This window comes from Dunckerocampus dactyliophorus, chromosome 10 (assembly GCF_027744805.1).
Source record: "Dunckerocampus dactyliophorus isolate RoL2022-P2 chromosome 10, RoL_Ddac_1.1, whole genome shotgun sequence".
Lineage (NCBI taxonomy): Eukaryota > Metazoa > Chordata > Actinopteri > Syngnathiformes > Syngnathidae > Dunckerocampus > Dunckerocampus dactyliophorus.
Genome location: NC_072828.1, coordinates 15153716 through 15171307, shown reverse-complemented (window position 1 = coordinate 15171307; position 17592 = coordinate 15153716). Strand labels below are relative to the sequence as shown.

The 17592-nt window shown below is 40.9% G+C and overlaps 1 protein-coding gene across 6 annotated transcripts in view; it reads right to left on the bottom strand.

Moving 5' to 3' along the window:
- The window catches only part of polrmt (polymerase (RNA) mitochondrial (DNA directed)), a 61544-nt gene that overhangs the window by 35987 nt on the left and 7965 nt on the right, over positions 1-17592 (bottom strand). For all 6 annotated transcript variants that reach the window (XR_008572623.1, XR_008572624.1, XR_008572625.1 and 3 more), the window contains 9 exons: positions 15444-15611; positions 15161-15331; positions 13799-14038; positions 11734-12519; positions 10948-11070; positions 9283-9405; positions 8497-8676; positions 7461-7547; positions 2671-2784 (listed from right to left, as the gene is read on the bottom strand). Coding sequence is in view for 2 of the 6 variants with exons in the window: in XM_054788996.1 (XP_054644971.1) it covers positions 2671-2784; positions 7461-7547; positions 8497-8676; positions 9283-9405; positions 10948-11070; positions 11734-12519; positions 13799-14038; positions 15161-15331; positions 15444-15611 (1992 nt within the window). In the remaining 4 variants the exon portion in view is untranslated. The remainder of the gene's footprint in view (positions 1-2670; positions 2785-7460; positions 7548-8496; positions 8677-9282; positions 9406-10947; positions 11071-11733; positions 12520-13798; positions 14039-15160; positions 15332-15443; positions 15612-17592) is intronic.

The window sequence follows — 17592 nt, the reverse complement described above, 5'->3', positions numbered from 1 at the left end:
CAGCATAACCTTCTTGCATCTGGCCTGGTCCAGGACTTTTGATCCCAAACCAGTTGCCATGCTATTACTGGAGAAATCCAGTAATATCCAGCTGATGACTCCCCAATATCGCCATCAGACGAGAGTGAGATTTCACTGCACCATCGCTTTGGAGGGAAAGAGTAAAAAATAAACAAGGAATGTGAGCTGGAGTGACCTCTGATCCGATTAGTGTCTCCCAATCCTGTTAGGCAGCCTCCATGTATGTTCATTCTCCATGTAATGACTCCATCTTCCATCAGCCATGTGATTATATTTGGAATTGTCCAAACATAGACACAAACCTTTGTGGTTATGTCATGCAGTGACTGTCCCAACACTTATTGGTTTTCCGAGAGTGCCCCGATGTCTCATCTTGCAACGCTACCCCGCTTCTAATTACTAATGACCCCCCGGCAACACAGTGGCCTTGGATTTAAGAGGCAGAGAGGAGAATGGGAGATTGAATTCAATCCATCTATGCGCTGTGGAAGGGGAAAGTGACCTTTCTGGGAGTTAGTTTCATTTTTGTTGCTCAATGATGCAACTGGATTATAGTATTATCGCAGGGGATGAAGGAAGTCATCTGTGACGCTAAAACCTACCTCGTCCATGAAGTCCACACTTCATCCATGCGTGTGTCAATACTAAGGCTTCAAAGGGCTAATCAGCCTCCTTGTCCATGCTGGACATTAACTGAAGCAGACCCAATCAGGGGGAATGTGAAGGACGAGAGATGCGTTCTCGGGGGACTCACCATCTGTCAGCGCCGCTCTCTCACACCTGCTTATGGAGGTGTCACTCCCCCTCTAAAGCAACTCTCTGCTTGATGTCATACTTAAGAGAGAGGACAGCATACTGGGCTGGTCTATGGCCTTGCTGCCTGCATGTGTTTGGCATCTGCTATATGTCCTTCATTTACTTAGCTAATAAGTCTGAGGTCGCAATCCCTCAGGCTTTTTCCAAATTATGTAACTACCGGTATGTAACAAGCACTAACACAATCTATGTTCGTTCCATCTTGGAAACTTGTAATTAGTCTGCCAAAATGAGGACAAACAATACAATGTGTCCCCACTACATAAAAAAAGAAACAGAAACACACGCGCGTGCGCGCACACACACCTCGGTGTGCTATCTACAGACATGCTGGTAAACTGACATTTATCTCTCAGACATGCCGCTGTCAGGATCTCCATGGTGACAAACAACTTTAATGATGTTGTTGAGCTCTTATTGTTAGGTCCACTCAAACCAATCGCATGCCACTATCAGCACAGTCTAGCTGGAACACTTGCAAACTTGCAAAGCATGCAGCGCTTTAAGCAGCGCTAGCAAATACCCATTGAGGCTAAAATAACTGAAAATCAACAAACTAAAACCTGCTTTTTAAACAATTAACCGATTAGGTAGCATAGCAAGCCGATAAAGTGATGCAAGCTTGGCACTTCTATTTTTTCTCAAATTTGTGCAAATGTTTTCTAAGGAGCAAGCAGCATATCATGCACTGTCATGGCTAAAGAAGCTTATTTCCAAGATGGTGACAAAGTACTACTCCTTCCAAAGTTGGATCAGTGTTTCACATACATCCATTTATTTGTGGCAAGCCGCCACAAATAAACAAAATACATTTGGCACTACCTGTTCACCCTCGTTCACAAATACATTATAATGACAAGGTCTGTGTAGCTTGTTGTTACAACTCCCTACAGTAGATGTTTTTTTTCCACTTACGACATAAACCAAAAAAGCTCTCTATTACCTGGCCACACACAAGCACTGAGCCAGAGTTTTTGAAGAGCTCAGTTTTGAGGTCAAAACACATTGTGGTCAATGATGCAAATTAGATGATTACATCAGTAAAATAAAAGTTTTTAAGTTAACAAAGTGCTGAGTTTAGTACAGTGGAAAGCATGAGAGAAAACATTGAACATATAAAAAAAAGGCTAATAATATCACATGTAAAATGATTTTGGACTCTACATGTTGGCAGTACCTACAATTAAATGGACTGTTTGCCAGAGCACAGCAAGGGAGGCAAGAAGCTGGCCATGGATTGCATACGTGACGCTTTTAGTAGTTTAAATTTGAATCTATGTTATTCTTTCTTCATGAAAAATGCCAATAATGTCTTTATTAGAGCACTTCTGTCTAGAGAAAGTACTTTACTAGGGGTGTCACAAGATCTCGCAAGATTAAAACATGACAAGATTTTTAAAAAAAGTCTTGTGGACACTAAGCCTGATAAAAACGTATTCATCACAAAATAAATGAAAATGAACTCGATAATTTTGTCGGCCTCAATATATTGCCATGTGTGCATGTGTGTCTGTTTCCCTCATCTCTTGCATCCAAACAGGCAGGAAGAGAGTTCACTCTGTGCATTGGTTACAGCACCTTGGCACGTTTGTTCCATAAAACAACAGCATGAATGGAGTGAGCCCTTTTATCATTCCTACAGTCTCTTTGTCACGGTGGGTGGAGGCAGGGACTGCAGCATACACCCAGAGTGCAGAACGTAGTAGAAATTAAATTAGTAGACTGCACTATATCGTCATATATTTTTTCACTGCACTTTACTTAAAAACAATGTTAAAATCTTGTCTCGTCCTACCCTTTAACCACCTCTAGTCCAATGTTATGTTTGCTTACCACATGGTTACGCGCGCGGTGGTATGGCTGGATGATGGGTAAACCCAGGGGCGTCACCCACTGCACAGTGTGGCCCGTCTTGGAGATGAGCCTGGCGCTCTCTGTCAGCCAGTCCTGCAACACATAAAGGCACACATTCAAATAATTAAGATCAGGGTTCAAACACAAGTAAAATTAATTTTAAAGATTGTCTACCAATTACAGCACCCTACAAAAGATTTACATATTTCTTTACATATTAAAAATCCATGTAGCAATTCATTTTCTATACCACTTGTCCTCATTAGTGTCTCGTGTGAGCTGGAGGCTAACCCAGCTGAGTTCGGGCGAGAGGCGGGATACACCCTGGACTCGTTGCCAGCAAATCGCAAAGTCAAAATCCTTAATAATAAGAATAAAAATAGTATATTTATTCATAAAGCTTATGTATAAAGCTTTACAGAATTCCATTAAAAAAACAAAAGAAAGCACAGTCAAATCTAATCACAATAAAACAACAACTTTAGCACACATTAACATTATTTTATATTATCCTTCCAACAGCATCCACTGTATTTTTATCAGAAAAAACAGGTAATATGAGACTAAAGTTGTATTTTTATTTGAAAACCTCATATCTTGTATGTAAATAAACCTGTAAAAGTTAAAAAAAATTGTTCAAGAATAACTTTAATTTAATTTTTTACTGTAATTTTAATGAATGTCCAGTGCTCCTTTGTACGACTGCACCAGTCTCAAGATCTGTCCATCCATCCATTTTCTATGCCGCTTATCCTCCCTAGGGTGCTGGAGCCTATCCCAGCTGACTTCAGGCGAGAGGTGGGGTATACCCTGGACCCTGGCAATTAACCTAACATGCATGTTTTTGGAATGTGGGAGTAAACCGGAGTAACTGGAGAAAAACCACGCACGGGGAGAACATGCCCAACGGAGATTCAAACCCAGATCTTCCCGATCTCCTGTGTGGCCAACATGCACCACTAGACCACCGTGCGGCCCTCTCAAGATATGTGTTGGGACATAATTATCAACAATTATAAGCATCTTAAATTACTTTATACAAAATCCAACAACATAAATCATATAATTTTGTCAGTCATAGAAAAGTAGAAAAGAGAACCAGGTCTAAACCAGAGAGTTCACTGAGTAAGCAAATAAAAGTATCTCTGTCCTATTTGTGGGTTTTAGATAAATCATCTAAATTACCTTTTTTTGTGCTAACAACTGTTCCTGACTTTCTGAAAACCCGGTGAGGGACTGTTGCAAATACTGCAGAGGGCTGTTTGTAAAACATCCAGCCCTACTCATGCCATACGTTCCTCCTTCCACACATACACACACAGATTTAAGAAAGATGGATGAATCCTCATCTGTCCTGTTCCCTTCTTACATCTCTGTCTGAGCCTGCAACAGTGACAACGAGAAAGCAGGGGAGTGACGGATGGACGAACTACATAGTTAGAGACTGACTGATCAATGAGGGGATTGATAGGAGGCGGTCCAAGGAGGAGAGGTGTGCTGAGAATAAATGGAAGTGTTCAAGGAAGGAAAGAGGTCAGTGGCGGGATTGATCGTATATATACAGGAAGTGTCGGGCCGTTGGCGCCACTGTGGTGCAGCGGTAAATTCTTTATCTCAAACCAGGGCTGTCCCCCGCATGTTCCCCAGAGCAGGAGGAGCGCCAAAGCGGAAGGCCCTGGTTCTATTAACGTGCTGGGCTCTGCTCTGCTTGTGAAGATAATGCACACAATGCCCCCGCCAGGTGAACGTCCCGGTGCTATAAATGGAGCCTCTGTGATGAATGTGCGCCGTAGGCAGTTTTTCATCAGCTAATAGTGCCAGGGACTAGTCATTAATAATAAGAAAAGATCACTCTATGCTGCAGCAAGTTACTCATCAAAAGTTGGCTATGGTATATTTTCTGAACTGTGGACAAAGCTCCATTGGATAGATCGAGTGGTTACCATGTCGGCCACATAGTCAGGAGGTCGGGAAGACCTGGGTTCAAATCGTCACTCTCCGCATCTCTGTGTGGAGTTTGCATGTTCTCCCCGTGCGTTTTCTCCGGGTACTCCGGTTTCCTCCCACATTCCAAAATCATGCATGTTAGGTTAAATGGAGACTCTAAATTGTCCATAGGTATGAATGTGAGTGTGAATGATTGTTTGTCTATATGTGCCCTGCGACTGGCTGGTGACCAGTTTCGAGAAAAAAAAAAACAGATTTGTTCTCGTATAAGCCGCACCGGTGTATAAGCCACACGTGTCCACATCAGAAAGTGACATCTTGTGGTGCGCACAAGTCCATGAGGACCAGGCAGCTCCTTATTTCACAGGAGGCAATCATGAGCTATTAATAAACTCACGACAAGCTTGTGAACCCATTGGAAATTACTCAATATAATAGTCTGACTCACGGTTTCATCTTACAAACAACATTAAAGTAATCACACAGCAAGTAACACTCAAACGTTATACCTCAGAAATATAGGAACATGTATCCAACATGTATCCATGCATCCAAGTTTTACAGTATATGAACCCCCCCCCCAACATTTTAAAGTGTTCCCTTAATGAATTTTGGTTGAGAAAACCATTTCATTGGAGGAGAGCATACTTGTAGCAAATGGCTGCAATGCTGCTGCTCTCCACCAGAGAAATTCAGAGGACCAAAAGACAGGGAAATAGTGACAAGGGAAGGTGACGTCATGCAGCGGCCTAATAAATGCATTGCTCAACCGCAATGCAATGCATTCACGCTATATGTTTTCTAATGGAAAAAGTGTTTCGGACTTACATATATTTAAGGCCAAACGTAAGATTCTTATATTCCGGACTGCATTTAGAACATAAAAGCACTGTGACAGTTTTATTTATTTATTTTCATTTTACTTATACTTACATACTGTATGTATACACACAGTGGTGTGAAAAAGTGTTTGCCCCTTTCCTGATTTCTTATTTTTTTGCATGTTTGTCACACTTAAAATGTTTCCGATTATCAAACAAATTTAAATATTAGTCAATGACAAAACGACTGAACACAAAATGCAATTTTTTAAATTTTTTTTACTATATAATATATTAAGACTTTTTATTAATAAGGGAGAAAAAAAACCTACATGGTCCTGTGTGAAAAAGTTACGCCCCTAAACATAAAAACTGCAATTGAAACTGCAAGTTGGTTTCAGGTTGAGGTCACCAACAGATGGCCAGACATTCTCCTTCAGGATTTATTTGTAGACAACAGAATTCATGGTTCCATTTATCACAAAGTCTTCCAGGTCCTGAAGCAGCAAAACAGCCCCAGACCATCACACTACCACCACCATATTTTACTGTTGGTATGATGTTCTTTTTCTGAAATGCGGCATTACTTTCACGCCAAATGTAATTGGATAGACACCTTCCAAAATGTTCAACTTTTGTCTCGTCAGACCACAGAGTATTTCACAGAGTATCCCAAAGGTCTTGGGGATCATCAAGATGTTTTCTGGCAAAATTGAGACGAGCCTTAATGTTATTTTTGTTCAGCAGTGGTTTTCGTCGTGAAACTCTGCCATGCAGGTTGTTTTTGCCCAGTGTCTTTCTTATGGTGGTGTCATGAACACTGGCCTTAACTGAGGCAAGCGAGATCTGCAGTTCTTTGGATGTTGTTGTGGGGTCTTTTGTGACCTCTTGGATGAGTCGTCACTGCATAGACATCAGTTACTTTCTTTCTGGGGAGGGAGGGAATCACTTTTTTCACACAGGGCCATGTAGGTTTAGATTTTTTTTCTCCCTTAATAAAAAGTTTCATTTAAAAACTGCATTTTGTGTTCAGTTGTATTGTCATTGACTAATATTTCAATTTGTTTGATGGTCGGAAACATTTAAGTGTGAGAAACATGCAAAAAATTAAGAAATCAGGAAGGGGACAAACACATTTTGACACCACTATATATACATATATAGTTAGGGCATAGAAAAACTTTTTAAAAAGTTTTTTCTAAATATGGGTTTTAACATTATTAAACTACCCCACTACCCCCATAGAAATAACACCCCTATAGTCACCTTTACACTTGTTCTACCCGATATAGTAAACATAATAATAGAAAATAAGTCATTTAAGACATAAATAAAACTCGTGCTAGTATGTGTCGCAGTAATCGTGTTCCTGATATGTGGAGGACAGGCAGTGACGTCAGGGGTTAAGTTTTGCGTTTTAGCTTGGCATGGGTTACGGCCGCAACAGTAGCCTGTGTTATTATTATGATTGTTATTATTACGATGATTACGTTATTATTATTGCGCCTGTTGTGAGATAATTCAAACCTTAAATAAAAGCCTGTTGTTCCGGTGATCAAGTCTGGTGCTTTTTTACTAATAGACTGTATTTCTTTTTTAAAAACCGCAATGGAGTGAAGATGCGAAATTGAAAATACAATGTGGCGAGGGACGACTGCATTCCAATTAATTTTTGAATACAAAAATTAAGTTTTGGTGTTAAAACACGCCATTTTGATATATTGGGATGTGTCCAGGTGTCATGCCATGTATTGAATGTGTATTCTTCGAGAACCTTCTGACATTTATTGAACAGTTTTGTTTTTATTGTATCCATAGCCATTTATTGTATCCATATCCAGGTTTTTTTCCTCTTCACGACATATTTTTGACTGATGCGACTTCCACTCCAGAGTGACTTATAGTCCGGAAAATACAGTAATATTTACGTCTTTTTGAAGGAGCAATGACTTTAATGAATTGCAGTGAGGACATGAGCTACTTTAGTGTAAAAACACTCACCTGAATCTCTCTGGTTCCAGTAAACATCTCCTTAAGGCCACTGAACACCTGACGTACCAGGTAATGAGATGCTTCCCACACATACTCCTGAAAGAGACACGCAGGATTATACTATCATATCATATATATGTGTCAATAAATAAACAGTGCAGAATTTATGCTAATGAAGAATGCTTCCTATGTAACAGTGTCCTAATCCACCATTGAGCCTGCTGTCATCAGTCCCAAAAAAATTCCCTGATGAAGCAATTAGGGACATGATGCAAAAGTCATCTGCAACAACACTCAGATAATTATAGATGTATTGATGATCACATCATCCACAGTAATAAGACCACATCCATTTGCATCTAAAAATACTATAGCAGCACAGTATCACATGTCTGTGACTATGACTATGAATACAATAAGCTTATGTTTTGTGCATCAATGGCGTCAGTGAGAGGCCTCCCTTTGGGTGCACGATCATCCATCCATCCATCCATCCATCCATCCATCTTCTATGCTGCTTATCCTCACTAGGGTCGCGGGTGTGCTGGAGGCTATGACAGCTGACTTCAGGCCAGAGGCAGAGTACACCCTGAACTGGACGCCAGCCAATTGCAGGGCACATACAGACAAACAACCATTAACACTCACATTCAGACCTATGGACAATTTAGAGTCGCCACGGGGAGAACATGCAAAACTCCACACAGGCATTCGATTCGAACCCAGATCTTCCCAATCTCCTGACTGTGTGGCCAACATGCTAACCACTAGGCCATTGGGTGCACGATCAAATATGATGAATATGATGAAATTACACTGAGCGTCTGTCATCTGAGCGATAAATGTGTGGAAGTGTATGCAGAAGGTGGCAGGGCGCTAACACACAAGAAAAAGTAAGACAGTGCTTCATACCTTCCAGAGACAATGCATGTCATGTGCAGTGCCCCACATACAGCGGAGGAGATCCTATTCTATAAATAAACACGAGTGCAGCATGAGGGGGAAACCCCACCTTCCTCCCTCACTCGCTCGCTCGGTACTGTACCTTAGGGAACTCATCAATCTCCTTCAGCCGCTTCTCGATCTGCAGCCTTCCCCCGTAACGCGTGACCCCGTACACCACGGTCATCACAGTCTGTTTGACCACCTTCCTGCTGATGAAGCCCTCCAGGACTTGGGCGATTTTCAGGCCGCTCTCAGCATCCCGGACTCTGAACTCCTCCACCTTGAACACAAGGATGTTTGGCAAAAACACAGTCACTGCCACTGAAATGCACCTCACTTGCTTAAATGATCTAACAGTGAGTACACAACTCACATTGCAGCAAGCATTTTATTACCTAATCAAGGGATAATACTATAGAAATTAAACATGGGTATACTGTAGATATGCTTGTGTAGCAGTATAGATTTATTATCTCAACACACAGATATTATCGTCTGAATAGCCGGCAACACAAATGAGTACAGATAATTGTTTATTGTCGAGAGTAAAGGATGGTGGTAGTAGTGCCACGGTCCGGGACTGCACGAGTGTTGCTGGCACTGGGTAGCTGAAACATAAATCCCAACATGTGTAGTGCAAGATAACAATGGTGCTCACGCTAAATATTGACACTTTGGACACAGCTGACATGTTCACTGTGTCATTTTTATTGGCCAGTAAAGCTATGCTGCTCTACAAGTTGTACACTGACTACTCTAAAGTATATTCAAGTTTAATTTCTATAGTATTGTCCCTTGAGAAGATATACAGTAATGTAATAAAATTGTTGTTGAAATGGAAAGGGTGTACATTATTACACTTGAGCTAGTGTATGTATGTGCCGACCTGCTGCGCTACTCCGCTGTACACGTCCTGCGGCACGTCGCAGGGCACGAGGTTGACTGACGTGCCGCCAATAATGTCTCGACCGAGGGCGGCGTAGTGCTGCAGACCATTGCAGGAGCCGTCCTACAAAGAGAGAAGAATGGTGGAGGGAGATTAAAAGCAGCAATGTGGTATGACGAGACATGGGTGGAGGAGAGGAAGACAATTAAAAAAATGTATGAAGTGTAGAGAAGAAGAACCAGATGATCAAAAGAGCCAAGAAATCATCGAGGTTGTTATCTCTGTTTGGAAAAAAAAGTATTAGAGTATAGAACATCTGACTTGAATTTATGTCATCATTCTAAGCCCAAATCTCAATGGTGCATAAATCAGCATGATAGAACAACCCCGCAACACAATTAACCAAGGAGCAGCTTTTCATTTACTATTCTAATCACTTTAATGAATTCATAGTAATCCGCCATAGAACATGAAGCATTGAGTGAGCATTCTCAATGAGACTGCATGAATATACAGTAGTATAGATACAGCTCCAATGCTTGTGGTGATGTTGTGGTCTTAACTGCATCATACACAACATTTCACTCAGGCTCTTCATGTTCCATACCATGCTTCATCATCAGTGAAGGTGCACATTCATCAACATGAGTAAAGTGGCAATGTTTCAGTCAAGGCAAGACTTCATTCTATGTCCAGAGATAGGCTGGCCAAAACCTGGACAATGTTTTCATTTAAAAGAGTCCTAACAGTTTTCTAAATAATTCGTATATTTGTTCGTAAAATGTTAACCGTTTGAATATTTTGCCCATATAAGGCAACTAAAACATTGCAACTCAATCCCTCAGATCACTGATCCTGCACTCCACCTCTTTGAGGGGTGTCTTTGACAGATTAAGGTTCAGGTTGCTTTAATGTTGCTTTTCAATCCACCATAGCATCAATGAAAAAAAAAAAATAATAATAATATATATATATATATATATATATATATATATATATATATATATATATATATATATATATATACACATACACATATATATATCATTATAATAAAATAAACATGCAAGTCATTAAATAATTTAAAAACAACATGAAATAAATAAATAGAGCATGTGAATATTGTTTTTAAATGCATTAAAGAAATCCACTAAACAAAGACAAATTGGAATAATATTAAAAACTAAACTTAAAATAATGAAATATACACATTTGTCATTTCATAAATAATTCGTAAATTGTTTCAATATATCTATTCACCCAAAAACTAAATTTCCCATGGTGCTTGGTGTGGTCATGGTATAATCTCGTGACATCTCCTATATTCCTACACATCTACTACTAATAGTTTAAATATGTAATTCAGAAAACGCTATTACTAATCTGACAAAATTACTAATCTGTTTTTTCCGTTAAATTTAGTGGATGCCCAGAAATTACAGTAAATTTGGTGGCCATTAATTGGATTCATGACTATGCTCTCATATAAACTAATTCCTGCATACACTGCCCATTCATCTTACTGCTGATAATGAATTATAGTACACCAAAAAGGAACAAAGTGCATTAACAACAAACTTATCAGCCAAAGTATATAAGACGTTCTTACTACTTAAGAGCATGAAATGGACCCTGCAAAGTGTATTTATTAAACATTAATGGTACCTGGTGCACAGGGAAATGAGAGATGAACTGCGTCGGGTCTGGAGATCTCGTAGCATTGGCGATCTCCATGCAGCAGGCGAGTGCTTGCCATGGCTCATCTGCATTCATCCACCATTTCTTGCCCTAAGGAGAAAAACACAAGCATGTAGTGTGTTACCTTGCATACCTATATCCAACAAGTGAAATGCTACTTACAGTATGTGTTTAGTGTTTGATTTGATGTACAGTGGAATATCAGAATCAAAGGCCTTAAAAGTTCACACAGTTCGGAAGCAACATTTTCAGGAAAAAAGCTAAGCGATAAAAGGACCATCAATACAATATTTTGTACTAATACTGAAGTGGTTAACTTCTTTTTACACTTGTGTGACAGTCAATGTTGCTCTAATGTTGCTTTCATTTGCCATTAAAGGTAACAGTGTTTCATTGTTTTAACGTATTAACACTATAGTCTTACAGCTGTATGTAGTTAATGTTTTACAATGTTTTAAGACATAATTTTGTAATTCACTCATTCTTAATGTTAAGAGGATAACTTATTTTTAGACTTGTGTGGCTATTCAAAATTTAAAATGTTTGCTTGAAATTAAGTTAATAAAGCTTTCTGATGGTGGCAGCCAGACCCTAGAATATTATATATTATATTACAATTATATCCTATGGGTTCCACTGTATTTGAGAGACTTTGAAAAAAGGCCAAGCAGCAGTGCATTATTGAAGAGATTAAAAAAAACAACAAATGCTATGCAATCAATGTGAAGCAAATGGCAATAAAAATAGACAAACATTCAAAGGGTTGTCAGCAGAATCCAGTATGTCCTCCATGATAGTGTTGGCGTACTCCAGCCTTCCTTGTAGCGAGCTCCTCTTTTTTAACCCCGTCAGATTGACTAAGTGGATCTTGAGCCAGTCCAGGCCTTTTGGTCCGAGCGGCTTCCCCTCTGCGAACAGTAGGATGGACCGTGTCACATCGCTTCCCAGGTGATTAAAGTATGGAGGGCATGGGTATGTGCGTCCTCGGAAATCCATATTATGCGGGAACCAGAAGACCTCATCTCGAATGTGGTTTGCGATAGATAGTTTATATAGAGCATCCATGCGCAAGCTGTGCATCTCGCTGAATTTCTTTCTGGCAATGACCACTTCCCTTTTCAAGTGGGCCTTCTCGCTGGCAGTGTAAGAGGTTTCCTTGGAGTTGAAGTGGGGTACTTTGGGGGCTTCTGACAAGGGAGGAGGTATGTCTAGCTTGTCGCTACCCCGATCATTAAAGATGGAGATTATTGTGTCCAAGAGAGGTTTGTTGATCATCCAGGCACAGTTACCCAGCTGGTTAAGGGAGTCTAGGACCGCATAGAGGTTGTGGCACCGCTCCAACAACTCATCATGCTGCGTCGCCCCGTCAATGCTGCGCATCAGCTTGGTGGGTGTCAGCAGGTAAGCGCCGAATTTGGCCGACGTCCAGGGAACGGGAGGGCAGCGCATCGGCATCACGTAGGAGTCAAAGGTCAATTTGGTCTCGGTTGCCTCCTGTTGCATCTGAGTCAGGATGGGATGGGGCTTAATGAAGCCAACCTTGGGGAGGAAAGACAAGTTCATGAAATGTTGTAACAGTAGAAGTAACAATTTAAACTAGGTAAACTAGGTGACTGCCCAGTTAAAGGTCCTCTATTATAAAAAAAAATTGTCCCTAGACCCTATAAGACAAAATAGTTTCTTAGAGGCTATGGCTTAGATGTGGATGAGAATTATTGTGTTGTAAATATAGCTTGAGACCTATAGAGGAGCTTTGGGAAGATATATAGCAACCTGAGAGCAAAAATAAATAAGCCCAGCATTGCTTTGCACGAGTCAGACTGCCATGCTGTGTGATAGTCATTAGGACGCTCCCCTGATGAGCTAACCTCCAAAGAGAGAAAGAGCAAAGTGGTGAGAAAGAAGAGTCATAGCAAAGGCGGGGATATAGCAAGAACTCTCTAGTAAATCTCAAGGTGAAAGTTCTGTTATCACTCAAGTCAAATGGCATCAACTCCCCAAACTTTTTCCTCTTTCCCTTGACACGGTCACTTGTCTCAGCAGCGGAGTGCAGTGGCAGCCAATCAGCCAGCCGATTAAAAGGGACACTTAAAAAAAGGGATTAGCCTGGATTCTTTTCATCGCGCTCCGCTGTTCCCTGAGCCCGAATCACACGGGAGCGAAAGCGGTTTTATAATTCACCCTCACGGGAGCGCCACTCTGGTTGGGAGGGTGCGCAAGGTGACAGAAGATGGCAAGGGTAAGTGTTTTCAGATGCTTCCAATTGTCATTACTGAGAGAAAATGTCAATCTCATAGTCACGGCATAGGCGTTATAATAAATTTTGTCCATTGGAGGACAAATAGAGTGCAGTACTTGGTTCCAACCAAAGAGGTGCGGACTCAACTAGTTTGCTGTCAAAGGAAAAAACAACATAAGGCCAGCTATGAGAAGTAGAGCGACATCCATTCCTAACTCCTTATTGCATTATTCTGACATTAGAAGAAAACGTAGTTCAGAACATTCTGAGAGATTATCCAATGCCAATTAAAATAGTGATTAATCATGCGTTCATTTTATTCATCCAGGAAATTCAAATTGGCATTCTTAATCCCAGTAGTAGTAGTAGTAGTAGTCACCTCTCAAATGAATTTAGTAGAAACCCAGACAAAAAGTTAGTCCATGTTTTATTATTTTTCAAAATGGTTCAGTTAATTTAGCAACATATCCGAAAATGTGTCCGTTTTCATCTGTTTCAACAAACTAACTTTTTGTGAAAATGGATACTACTAACGTCTAGTGAAAACAGGTTCTCTGTTGAGATATGCACACACAATACCTGGCGGGTGTTGCGAAAGGTGTACATGTGGTAAAGGATGGGGATTTGCTTTCTGATGTAGGCCGGGTTCAGGATGTCACTATTGATTTTCAAGTTCTTGACCATCAACTCCAACAGGTACGTTCCCAACTCCAGAGTAACCACGTGAGGCCAGTTGGATTCGCACGCTTGTAGCGTGGGCCCCGAAGGGTGTTCAGTCTCCAGCTTGCACCACTGCTCCCTGGGAAGGATGTCATAATCCTGGAAGGAGAAATCAGCAACGCTCTGGGATTAAACAATATGATGGCACAACAGTGCGTTTTCAGTTGTGTTGTTGCATTGCTTCAAAATAGTACAGCTCAAATGGAATATACTGTATAAGGTAAATGCTCCAATTAACACTACTATTCAATTATGGCAGGACTACAAAAGCAAAGAACTGCCAGGGTCTCTAATTAGCCCCAGGTCAAATTACACTGGCATGGCTCCAGGCAACCTCCTGACGAAGCTTTGTTTATTAACACCACAAGATGAGTATCATGCGTGATCAGCATCCAGCAGCTTCACATACCTCCGCATGCACTTTAAAAAGTTGGTTACACTACTGGGCTGTTGGAATATGTTACACTTGTACTGTTGTTTACAATTAACTCATCAGCGGTGTTAAGACTGGCTGGGCTGTTTGCTCCTTACTGCTATTACAACATTGGCTCTGTTGCTGCTGTGTTGTGCAATAAACTTGTTAACAAATGACCATGTGGTCAAAGAGAGCTACTTTTTCCTTTCGACTTTATCATGTAGTCCTAATTATTATTAAAGTTAAAACGTGAGGCGCAATATTTCATGAGTTTTCCATCTATCCATCAATTTTCTATGCCGCTTATCCTCATTAGGGTCGTGGGGGTATGCTAAAGCCTATCCTAGCTGACTTCGGGCAACAGACAGGGTACACCCTGGACTGGTCGCCAGCCAATCGCAGAGCACATAAAGACATACAACCATTCACACGCACATTCATACCTATGGACAATTTAGAGCCGCCAATTAAGCTAATATGCATGTTTTTGGAATGTGGGAGGAAAACCTACGCACACAAGAGGAGAACATGTAAACTCCATGCAGAGATGCATTTCATGAGTTCAAATTTAAAAAATAACTCCAATAAACACTCCATCCTTTTTGCAGTATAGGTAAATAAACTATAATTAGAGCTTTTTGTACAACTTCCTGGTAGGTAGGACACATACAGGTGTTAGCAATACATAACATACATGAACTACAAATGCATGGTTGTAGACAACCACAACGCATCCCACTTGGCATCTTCCAATTGTTCATGATAGTGTGTACGCACCATGAAGTTGTTGGTTATTTTTTTACTACCTTGGTATCTTTGGCCAGTAGGTCTGTGTAAGCGTTGTAAATATTGCCCAACTTTTCCAACATCTGACTGCGGTCCTTCTGCTGGACCGAGTACTTTGTGTATACCCGGCTGCCCAGATCTTTGGCTAAAATTAGCAGGGCCTCTCCACTGGGAGGCATGGTGGCAACACTCTGGCAGGAAAAAAAAACACAAGATGCAAACACTCTTTAATCAAACAAATCACAGGACTGTGTTTAACCTCCACTGTTTGGCCTTTTAACATCGAGTGGCAGGCTACATTACCTGTATCATGATATCAACATATGCACTGTCCTCCAGTACACAGAGGTAGGGATAGAGGTTAAGTCTGAACTCCCTGGTGTTGGTCTTGGCCAGGATCATCTTGCTGTCTCTCCAGGCCTGCAGGAGGGCCTTGCGCCACTGAGCCCGTTGCTCCACCAGCAGTGCTCTCTGAAAGGGCGACATACAGTAGCTCGTGTCACATGTTGGAGTTGAAATTCTCCGCAACCTACTGAAGGTCAAAAGGACCCATCCATCTACTATGCCGCTTATCCTCACTAGGGTCCCGGAGAAAACCCATGCACGCATGGGGAGAACATGCAAACTCCACACAGAGATGCCCAACGAAGATTCAAACCAAGATCTTCCCAATCTCCTGACTGTGTGGCCAACATGCTAACCACTAGGCCACCATGTGGCCATATCATTTTAGAAAATTAATTAAGCCAATTTTTTACCTCTCCCTTTACGTGTTTGTTAATCTCCATTTGTGAGAAGGAAAGAAGACTCACACACTGGTATTACATTTACAAAATGTATTGAAAAATAAGTCAGAATAATTTTGCAGCTCAACGCTCCGGAATGTGTCTCTTCCCATGGACGCCCTCCGCCTCCTCTCCGAAGGAAGAGACAGGTCCCGATCGATAGTCCCCTCTGCCTTTTTATAATTGTTTTCCTCTGACCATTGGCGCCAGTCTCTCCAAAAATAACTTTCTCCCGGACTCTTTGATGAAGTTGTGTGACGCCAGCACAAACATCACATACAGTCAAACTTATAGCGGCCACTAGAGGGAGTCTGCAAAAGCAGCCGCTATAGACAGGTGGCCTCTATAGACAGGTTGGCGTCCAGTTTGAATGTTGACCAGTAGAGGAAAAAAAAGAAAAAAAAAAAAGGAAAATAATAATAATAATAATGTTGACCAGTAGAGGGCACTGCGGACTGCGGATAAAAGTTGTACAGCACTACTAGGCTTGTTATTATCATGGTTCATGGTTCATGGTTTTAATCCTGAACATGCATATGAGTCAAACAGTAGCACATCACATAGTACAATTCACAATTTTGCATGTCCAAGAAGGAGTAGAAGGAAGCAAAGTTTATTTAATCCTACCCCTCATCAGTTTCACATCAGTTGCAATACATTTATTCACCTCTTGTTCTTCCAAGTGTACTTTGTAGGTCTACATGACAATGTAGTGCAATCATAGCCAAGGTTTTTACTTACTAAAAGGAAGCTAGAGGCTTAATAATAACTGACAGAATATATCCACGACCCACAGAACAAAGCTGTGCTAGTAATGTCTTATGCTTGTTTTTAATATTTTACTTTTTATACGGCAGAGTGTCATTACAGCTTTAGTTCATCAGGAAGTGACGGGAAGTGACGGTGGGCGTGCCGAGCAGGAGAGCTAGGCTCAGTGCTAGCTGTGAGTTTCGAGAGAGTTGGGAAGTGTGTTAATGTTGGCGTGGATGTAAAGTCCACGCCGCTATATACAGTCAGATATTGACCAAGGGAGACAAAATGGGCGGCCGCTGGCCGCGTTGGACAGGTGACTGCTATACACAGGGTCTATAACATATAAATTTGCTGCGGGGGATTTTTCAGTGGCTGCTATAGGCAGGTGGCCGTTCTATAAAGGTGGCCGCTAAGACAGGTTTGACTGTACTTCCACAGTCTGTCGCAAGGCTTATTGACTTGTTTATGTTCCCATATCTGGCTGCTGATCCCGGCTGGCCCTCACTATGTGTGAGCACTCATTATTTCTGTTTAACCTTTGACACACTTATCAGAAGTACAGATGACGTCTCAAGAAGCCTTTCCCTCGATGGACAACTCCTGTACGACTGAGAGCCTACACAGATGCTTTGACACACTTAGTTGTTCATCTACTCAGTTAATTATTTAATAAAGCATTATTTCTATAAACTACTTGTAATTACTCACTCAGTTAATCTTAAAACAGTTATATTTATAATGTACTTATATTAAGGCGCTCAGTTAAAAATTCAAGCAATAAACATCAATGCAGTTATTCTAAAATCTACTTGTAATAATTATTTACCCACTCAGCTAACAAGTTAATAAAACAATATTATCCTACACACATCACATACAGTAATTTTTACACCTAACACATGCCCACTCCATCC